Here is a 9,810-nt window from a genome sequence, read left to right on the forward strand (position 1 = left end):
ACACCCTAAGACACGGACAACCATCATGTGGCATCTAGCGAGCGACGAGTGAGAGGTAGGGAGAGATGATATATGAATGGATGACATCTCAGAAGTGAGTGAGAAATAATTTTCTTTGGTCTCTTTTTTATTTTATTATTGTTAGATTTAGCCACAATGAAAGACTAAAGAGAATAAATTTTAGATTAGTGTTCATCATTCTTCGGTGGCAGAAAGAAGAAGAAGAAGAAGAAGAAGGAAGACGTCACAAAGAAGTTTCTCAACTCAGCTTATATGAATGTTGGTCGTCGTTTATTGGACATCTATTCTCAGGCTTTTTGTTGAGTGTTTGTATGTGCAGTCATCCATTATGCAAAGCGTCGTACAAGTTTTGTTTTGAGATTTGGAGTTATTCATAAATTTTAGATAAAAACTTTTTTCTAGATATTTATATAATTTAGAGTGTTTATAATGTGTTTATGTACCTAACTATTATTTAATATAATTCTTCTTTCGTAAAAAGAAAGAAAGAAGTGAGGAGACCTAGAGAAAGGATAACAAGGTAATTCTTCGTATCGAGCTATGGAGGTAAGCTTTTTGTTTGAACTTCACGATTACTGTATGTTGAAATTATTTCAAATTCGATAAATATGGATAAAGTATGATATTTTTTTAGTTAAAAATGGGATCCAGAAAACCGCGCATCTCCATTCCAATTTAGGGATGCCAACGAGGCAGATTGTCAATAGAGCCTTCGTGGGCCTGAAACGAAAAATGGAACTTACAAAACCAGAAACAGCCTCAAACCATGTGAAAATCCAGCCCAACACCCAACCTGGTGGGTCACCGAAACCCAAAGCCCACCACTGCACAACAATACAATATGAGCAATAAGAAATTTTTTCACAACACATATATGGTACATATAATATATTACATATTCACATTTATAAACATGAGGCAACAAACATCATATGATTCCATGACTCAACTTAGACCAAACTTAGTAGTTTAGAAAAAATATATTAGTACAAGACATGTGTTTTGATTCAAAATGGTCAAATCTGGTCTCCATGAGCCATTTTGTAGGTGGATCCCAAAACCAAATTAGGTTTTGAGTCCCCGAACCTATCGCCTCCGCACCACTGGACCCAAAAACCATGGGCCATCAACCTGAAACTGTCCCACTGCCATGCCTAATCCCTATCCTAGCCACATCTGTTTTGTTTTATGATTTTTTGTCTTAAATGTGAAAAATAGAGTGGGGATGTGTCAAGATGTTATCTAATTTTCCACCCTAGCCAATAGTCGAAAAGCTATCAAACCCTACCTTCCCTCACCATCTTCGTCTTCAACACCGATAGACCAGCACTCAGTCTGGCCTGTTGGTTCTTCGTTTTAGTTTTACGATGGTGGCGGTGCAGTGATCCTTCCCTACCATGACGGTGGTCATGGGTGTCCGCTGTAGTGTTCGTTGTGGCCCGCCTCCCACCATAAGCCACCACTTAGCTAGGCAGTTGGTTCTTCGGTTTAGTTTTAAGATGGTGGCAGTGCAGTGATACTTTCGCACCATGACGGTGGTCGTGGTTGCCTGCCCCTACCACAATGATGTCTGCCCCTACCACAATGATGCCTGCCAGTCTGCCACAACCCGCCCCCACCATGATGGCCAACCCAAATACAACCGTTGAGGACTTTCGACGACGAATCCCTCAAGGACAAAGGGAGATCCAATCCCTTGATTGATGGTGGGCCTCCAACCACTCCCGCAATCGGCACGCACCCCCGTCAATGACTGGAAGGTGGAGCAAGACTGTAAGAAGTTGGCCTAGGTGCCTAGCTGCCAGGGCGAGTAGCGAGTGGTATCAGTGACCGGCGACCGACAGACGGGCGCCTAGAGCTGGAGCGGTGGTGCGGAGACGATCGTTTTGCTGGCTCGCCGGTCACTATGCACAATGTTTCAGGCCACCGATGTTGTTGACCGTGAGGCGCGCACAACGAGTGGTGACTATGGCTTGGAGCGTGGGAGGCGGTTAAGCGAAGGTGGGGACTAGGATGTTGGGAATTGTAGACCTAGGTTACTGATTTAATGGGTCGGCTACATTACCAATTTAGAAAGGGCCATATACCTCAGTTTCTCGGTCAATTCGGTTAACTAAGGCCTGGAACTGAAATGATCGAACTAAATTATGCTGTTGGCATTTCGGTTCTTACGATATGGTTCTTCGATTATAGCTAATTATGCACGCTGGGAGAACTCGTGGGAAGGAGACTCTAGCTAAGTTGAGGGTGTTCTAAAATTAATAATTAAAATACATGCATTACCTGTGTGATTATGTTGTGCTTATATGGCACCACGTAGGCAACGAGCATGGTTGGAATCACCTATGATTTTGTTCACTTACAACACATATAGCCTTCTTATTAGTTTGTACACAGAGGAATCTTTGATTTCTTTTACAACCTAAACCTATTGCTCCTAACTCAGATCCTGTTTAGTTCTCAAAAATTTTCCAATATTTTTCAAAATTATCCGTCACATTGAATCTTTGGACATATGCATGAAACATTAAATATAGATAAAAAATAAAGTAAAGTCCATCAGCGGTCCCTAAACTTGTTTGGATGTGTCATCCCGGTCTTTAAACTCGTAAAACAACCGTTTAGGTACCTAAACTTATTCGGCTGTGTCATCCTGATCTCTAAACTTAAAAATCTCCTATATAGGTCCTCAAACTTGTTCAGTTGTGTCATCTTGGTCTCTAAACTTATTTTTAAGTCTCATCTGGGTCAAAACTGGACGAATCTAAAAACTCTATAATGAAAAAAAATTCATAACTTTTTCATATGAACTCAAATAAAGATAAACTTTATACCAAAATTGTAGGCAACATCGCGATCTACAACTTTGCAGTTGAAAAGTTTTTAAATTAAAACCGTTTAGGTCCCAAAATATTTTTTATAAGTTTATATATTTTAAAATTTTAAATTAAATTTTTATAACACTAAACGACTTCAAATAAAAAAAATTCAACTACAAAGTTATAGAGTGTGCTGAGGACTATAACTTTGAAATAAAGTTTATCTTAATTCGAGTTTATATGAAAAAGTTATGTATTATTTTTTGATATAGAGTTTTTAGATCGCTTTGTTTTGATCTAGATGAGATTCAAAACCAAGTTTAGGGACCGGGATGACACGGCTGAATAAATTTGAGGACCTAAATGGATGATTTATAAGTTTAGGGATCAGGATGACACAACTAAATAAGTTTAGGGATCGAGATGATACAGACGAACAAGTTTGAGGACCTAAATGATCGATTTGTGAGTTTGGGGACGAGATGACACGACAATACAACTTTAGGGGCCGGTGGTGGATTTTAGTCTAAAAAATATAACTAATTGCATGTAATTTGCGAGATAATTTTTTTGAATTGGACAATAATTATTAAATATAAATGAAAGTGTTACAGTAGTTGAGCTAAAATTTTTCATCAACTAAACAAAAGCCTCAATTAAAATCATTTTGACATAGCAATGAACCGAGGAATCACCTACATTTGATAAAGAAAGATGGGTTGAATATGAGATTTTTTTTCAGTTACATACACGAAAAACTGACCCTCTTCCATCTCCATCCCAATCCCAGCCTGTTTTGTTTTGTTTTGTTTTGTGTTTCCTTTTTTGAAATATATACGGAAACTGAAATGTGAAAATTCGGATGGGCACTGGTCAGGATTTAATTTTCAGCCCTGTCCAAGAGTCGAAAACCTTCGAAACCCTGCCTTCCGCCCTTCCCTCGCCGCCGCCGCCGCCAACACCGGTGCACCACCACAAACCTCGTCCTTCCACCCCACTAGCTGCGCGTCGCTCCCTCTCGTCCGCGCCCTGACCCCGACTATGGCTCCTACGGTCTCTCCTTCTGCGCCCATCGCCAGCGACGACAGGTTCGCCTCCGCCATCGTCGCCGGCAGCACGAGCGGATTCCACGTGCTCAGGATCGAGGGCTACTCGGGCACCAAGTTTACCATCCCCAATGGTCAGCATGTCGAGTCCCACCCCTTCCGCATCGCAGGGCACACCTGGACTATCAGGTACTACCCAACGGCAACTCCCCGGAGACTGCAGACTACATCTCCCTCTCTCTCGTCCTCAAGGAAACCGTCGCCAAGCACTTGATGGTGCAGCTGGTGCTCAGCTTCATCGACCAAGTGGATAAGCAAAGGCCGTCTTACGTCCGTGGTCTCAAGGCAGACAGGTTCATCAGTCACGACTGCTTCTTTCATGGAGCTGGAGCAGTCGGATCGCCTCAGGAACGACGACTGCTTCACGGTTAGGTGCGACATCATCGTCTTGAGTGAGCCCCGCGCGGAGGCTGCTAGGCTCGCCGCCGGTAATTCCTTCGTCAAGATTCCGCCGCCCGACTGGTCGGAGCACTTCCGCGAACTCCTCCGGGGTGGAAAAGGTGCAGATGTGAGGTTCCTTGTCGGCGGCGAGACGTTTGCCGCGCACCGGTGTGTGCTCGCTGCTCGGTCGCCGGTCTTTGGTGCGATGCTCTTAGGCCCCATGAAAGAAGACACCACAACACAGAATCAGATTCAGAGCTGCATACCGGTAACCATTGATGGTATGGTGCCTCAGGTGTTCCGAAGCTTGCTGCATTTCATTTACACGGACTCGCTGCCGGCGGAGACAGAAGATCAAGGTAATAATATATACCGAGGATGGCACCAGCGCCACAATGTTGCAGCATTTGCTTGAAGCCGCAGACAGCACTACTGGAGAATAAAAATTTCTCGAGTGTCGCAGGCTTCCCCGAGAGCCAAAAATCGAGCACTCGGGGAAGCCAATCTTCCCCGAGTGTTGCACTCGGAGAAGAATTACACTCGGGGAAGAGAGGCTTTCCCGAGTGCCACAAAATACCTGGCTCTCGGGGAAGAGCAACACTCGGTAAAGGCCCTCTTCCCCGAGTGCAACACTCGGGGAAGAGCCACACTAGGAGAAGAAAAGTGTTACTTGACGGTCTAACTCAACGGTGTCGTTAAACTAAAAATAAAAAAAATCTTCTCCGAGTGCCTTGCTTAACTCTCGGGGAAGAGGCCCTTTCCCGAGTGCCATACTGCCATGGCATAGCTCTCGGAAAAAATGCTGGCTTCCCCGAGTGTCGTGGGCCTAGCACTCGGGGAAGGGTCTCTTCCCCGAGAGCCAAGAAAGACACTCGGGGAAGAATTTTTATTTTTTTTTATTTTTTCTCTATTTTTTTTTGAGGCCTTCCTCACATTATTTAAAACTTCTTGTTCAAATTTGAGAAAATTTAATTTTTTTTAGTATATTTCATTAGTTTTTTTTTGTTTCCTTGAATTTTTTTTGCATACTTCAAATTTGAACTGCAGGTTCATGAAATAATAGAATTTATTGATTCAAAAAATGATATTTATGATATTTGGTGTATGTTGAGGTCGTATTCAGGAGCTCACATGAAATGTCGAGCATCTTGTTGTCGTAACATGAAGAACAACTTATAGATAAAGTGTTTTTAAATTATAAAAAATTCGAATGAAGTCTGAAAATCATGAAACTTGTCTGGGCGTTATGTTATTGCATGTAGAGGCTATGGTAAAAAATTGAGAAGTTTTCGAAGAAGTTGTGACGTCAGATGTCTAAAACCCAGATATCTCTACATGTGATCACTTATGATCACATACGGAGATGTCTGAGTTTTAACCATCCAACATGACACTTTATTTGAAACCTTCTCAAATTTTTACCATAGCCTATATATGTGATAACATGACACCCAATCAAGTTTCGTGATTTTTAGATTTTGTTCGAATTTTATATAATTTAAAAACACTTTTCCTACAAGTTGTTCATCATGTTATGACAACAAGATGTTCGACATTTCATGTGAGCTATTGGATATGGCCTCAACATATATCAAATATCATAAATATTATTTTTTGAATAAAGAAATTCTATTAATTTATGCACCTGTAGTTCAATTTTGAAGTATGTAAAAAAAATCAACAGAACGAAAAAACTAATGAAATATATTAAAAAAAGGTTAAATTTTCCTAAATTTGAACAAGTGGTTTTAAATAATGTGGGAAAATCACAAAAAAAAGGGTAAAAAAAACCCAAAAAATAAAAATTCTTTCCCGAGTGCCTTGTCTGGCTCTCGGGGAAGCGCACTGCTCACGGACTCCCCCGCTCGGCTCCTCACGCACGCACGCACACGCTGCGCCGCCGAGCTCCACACGCATGCCTGCCCCGCCGCCGCAGCAGCTCTACACCCATGCCGTCCACAGCAGCAGCTCCGCACCCATGCGTCCGCAGCAGCAGCTCCGCACCCATGCCGTCCGCAGCAGCAGGTCCGCACCCATGACGTCCGCCGCAACCAGGTCGGCAACCTCTAGATCCGCGCCCCTGCCAGCCGCCGCCACTGATTCGGCGCCCTCCGTCTCCAGCCCGCGACGGTCGCGCCCCCTCCCCAGCCCGCCGACGGCCGCGCCCTCCTCTCCCCATGGGGATTTGGATTGACGGCGGTGGGATCTCGGGATCTCGATCCCGGCACAAAGAACTTCGATTTAGGTAATGGAGATTTGGATTTACAGCAGTAGGATCTCGGGATCTCGATTCCGGCATGAAAAACCTCGATTTAGGTAATGGCGATTTGGATTGGGGCACTAAGAAACTGGGGTTTGGCTGATGGGATCTTGGCATTGGGGAACTCGGATGATGTTCAATCCGGTGTTTATAGTCGGTGTGGATTAGGCCTCGTGCGTGTATGGTGTAGGAGGAGGGCGTCTCGTCATGTGATTTTATTTACTACTTGTTTAGTATATATTATGTTTCACATATTTAGAGATTGGAATCATAAAGTTAGTTCTTTCATGATTACAGTTCCCTCTAGTTCGTGTAACTAATCTGTCAATTAGTCAATTAGCCTAGTTCCTGATTACACACTCTTTTTTATGTTTTATGTCAGGCCCTTGAGCAGGTTACTCTGTTGCTCTGAATTTTAAGTTGTGTATTGTGGTGCCGCGCTCCCCATGGAGTGTGTGCTTATTTTTTTTTTATTTTACCTTCTTAATAAATGTACCAGATTTGAACTTTAAATTTTATTAAATGAATTAATAGTATTAAAATTTAATTTATGGCAAGGTTTACTACACTGACTATATCACAGTTTACTGAAACTCAATCACTTTCAGGTGACAACTTTTTCAAAGATGTGAGCTATATTATTATTATTATTAGTATTGAGGTTGTATGTGTTGAGCCCTTCTCTGCTTGAAAAAAAAAGAAGCCATGAAGCATGGAGGCAAACATAATTGCAAATCGATCTGAGCTGCCTAAATTTGAGTTTGAGTATTGGGAGGTACGCAGTTCCCTTTAATATATTTTATTTATACAGGTTCTCCATTTATAATAAAGCCATAATTTACCCTGTTATTTCATAAAAATTTCTCCATTTATAATACAACCATAATTCACCCTGTTATTCCATAAAAATTTCTCTGCACATACATATGTGTAATAATTTTAAGTGCATGCTCTTCATGTCCACGTACAAAGGAAGAGAGTTTCATGACCTTCAAAACTACATGTGTGTAATGGCTAGAACAAGTCTTCAAATTTCTTATGCTTCGTTTCGAGTTTGGTTCATCTATACATTACACACAAATTCCTGTCAATTTAATAGATTTGGTATTTATTATAGTACCCTTAGCTTTATTTAGAATTCATATTTTTTGGGGATGGATGGTCCAAAATCCTAATTCAGACTTACTCTACACAAAGTGTTGCATGCTCCATTTTATATGAGACTTGATCCAAGATGCTGATAAATTGTGGACCAATAGCTGACTCAGTTCAGAGAGATGGCTACAGAGCTTAATATGCTTGTCGTCAAGTAGGTGGGCACAACAAATAAGCAATATATCTCTGCATACTCTGTTGTTACTGCAATTTCAATTCTTTTTACCGTTGGAGGTGAACCAGGAATCATTTTAAAATGATTTTACCTGCGGCAGTTGGTTGAGTAGAGAACACCATCTAATTAGCAAACTATTTTTTAATGTTCCATTTGTACATAGTTGTTTGGTAAAAGAAATGTTTTACATGAGTTGCTTATGAAACAAAAAACTTCCTTGGGTGGTACTGAGGATTGTTTGCTTCTTACCTGACGTGGTGCGCTAGAATGGGTTACTTTCATAACATCTGTACTTTACCGTACCTCCAATCTTAAGTTTTCATAATACACTTTTTTATATTGCTGTTAAAATCTGTGACATTTTTACGCACTGGGTATATGATGCAGCAGTAGCTTTTACTACAGTCTTTGCCAATATAGAATATGGTCACCCAGATATTTAGAATACGTTTGTAACTCAATTCTTATCTATACAACTACATGTAAGTTTCCCTGAAAAAATTGGTTCGGTTTTCTGTTTTTCGTGCAGTGGGCTGATTTGTCTAAAGATGTAATCATTCCTCTCTTTACAGATGGCCCAACCTGCAATGCCGAATGCTTTGATAAAGAATGAATCTTCAAATTCTATCTTTGCTTTGTCAATCATGGGAAACACCTGATTTTGCAAATTGTTGATCACTTACAACCTGCTGTTAATTCATCATCGAAGGAATACAAAAGTTCAAGCTCATTTTACTAGCTACTCATTGCTGCCTTATCATGATTATCATAGCAGTCTGTTTTTAGGGTACTTTGTTATGTTGACTTATCTTTAATATTGATGCTTTTGTTGTGCCCTATAGCATTAGTATGTGTCTGGCGACCATTCCTTGATAACGTATTTATTTAGGTCTAATTTGAAGATGTTAACCAACATATATTTCTTCTATAGCTGCCACGTTCTCTTTACCCACGTGCGCGAGGGCGTGCGCTTTCTACTAGTAGTAAGAGATTGGTTAAGAGAAGATGAGATCAACAGGTGCGTTACCATAGCAAGTGTTCAATTACAAGAAGATAAAAATCTTGTATTTTAATTCTAGAAATAATACATTCTCATTTATTTGAATCATTCTAAATTGAATAAGTCTAGCTGATAGACTACGGTGGATTGGTAGAAGTTAGGCATGGCTTGCACTTATCTCTTTCTGCAGAAATTAATTTATTTGAGAAGTGAGGCATATTTCTTTTACTTGTTAGCACAGTTAAAGGCAGGCTTACACATTTGTAGTAATAACTTTAATGTCATATGTTCTACTGCAGTTATGATATTTATTATGTTGTGATGTGTTTCTTATTTGTAGAGCAGGACCTGTCGGATGGGACCCAAAGCACCTTAGTGACCCTGATCGTCTTCGCCGGTGCTGCGGTCATGCCTGCACTGCTTCGCCACGCCGGGATCACAAGCTGGGGCGTCCCAACCCTCGCCGGCATCGCACACTGGACCGTCACCGTGAGCCATCTTCGGAGTCGTTTTTATGTATTGAACTTGTGAACTTGGAATAATGTGTACTTTTGAATGTGTGGTTTGTAATATATTGTGAATTTTGTACAAATTTGGTCGTTTGTGATATATAAATATATATAAATATGGTTTGTGATATATTACTGTTGATTTGTAGTTTATGATATATATATATATATGCTTTGTTATTTACATGGAGAAGCAAAAAATAATAAAAAAAAAGATTTTCAAAGTGGCTTCCCCGAGTGTCTGGGCTGCAGCACTCGGGGAAGAGGGTTTCTTCCCCGAGTGCCTGGGCTGCAGCACTCGGGGAAGAGGGTTTCTTCCCCCGAGTGTTGCACTCGGGGAAAAAAATAAAAAAATAATAAGAAGGAAACGGCGCCGGCTGGCAA

At 41.0% G+C, this 9,810-nt stretch overlaps 1 protein-coding gene and 1 long non-coding RNA gene across 5 annotated transcripts; both read left to right on the plus strand.

Moving 5' to 3' along the window:
- On the plus strand, positions 3,882-4,742 carry LOC8059461 (BTB/POZ and MATH domain-containing protein 1). Its single transcript, XM_002464560.1, has 2 exons — positions 3,882-4,075; positions 4,169-4,742. Exons 1-2 carry the CDS (start codon positions 3,882-3,884, stop codon positions 4,740-4,742), a joined length of 768 nt encoding a protein of 255 aa, XP_002464605.1.
- On the plus strand, positions 6,219-9,556 carry LOC110436157. 4 transcript variants are annotated; one of them, XR_002453872.1, is made up of 3 exons: positions 6,219-6,572; positions 7,171-7,362; positions 9,258-9,556. It is a non-coding gene; the product is annotated as an uncharacterized LOC110436157 (long non-coding RNA). The 4 variants fall into 4 exon arrangements; XR_002453870.1 differs by having other exon boundaries at positions 6,224-6,572; positions 7,196-7,362; XR_002453865.1 differs by lacking the exon at positions 6,219-6,572 and having other exon boundaries at positions 7,034-7,362.

The sequence above is a fragment of the Sorghum bicolor genome, chromosome 1 (assembly GCF_000003195.3).
Source record: "Sorghum bicolor cultivar BTx623 chromosome 1, Sorghum_bicolor_NCBIv3, whole genome shotgun sequence".
Classification (NCBI taxonomy): domain Eukaryota; kingdom Viridiplantae; phylum Streptophyta; class Magnoliopsida; order Poales; family Poaceae; genus Sorghum; species Sorghum bicolor.

Coding starts and splice junctions, on each gene's coding strand:
- LOC8059461 (XM_002464560.1), top strand. CDS start 3,882: ATGGCTCCTACGGTCTCTCCTTCTGCGCCCATCGCCAGCGACGACAGG. Junction 4,076..4,168: donor GGGCACACCTGGACTATCAG/GTACTACCCAAC, acceptor TTGATGGTGCAG/CTGGTGCTCAGCTTCATCGA.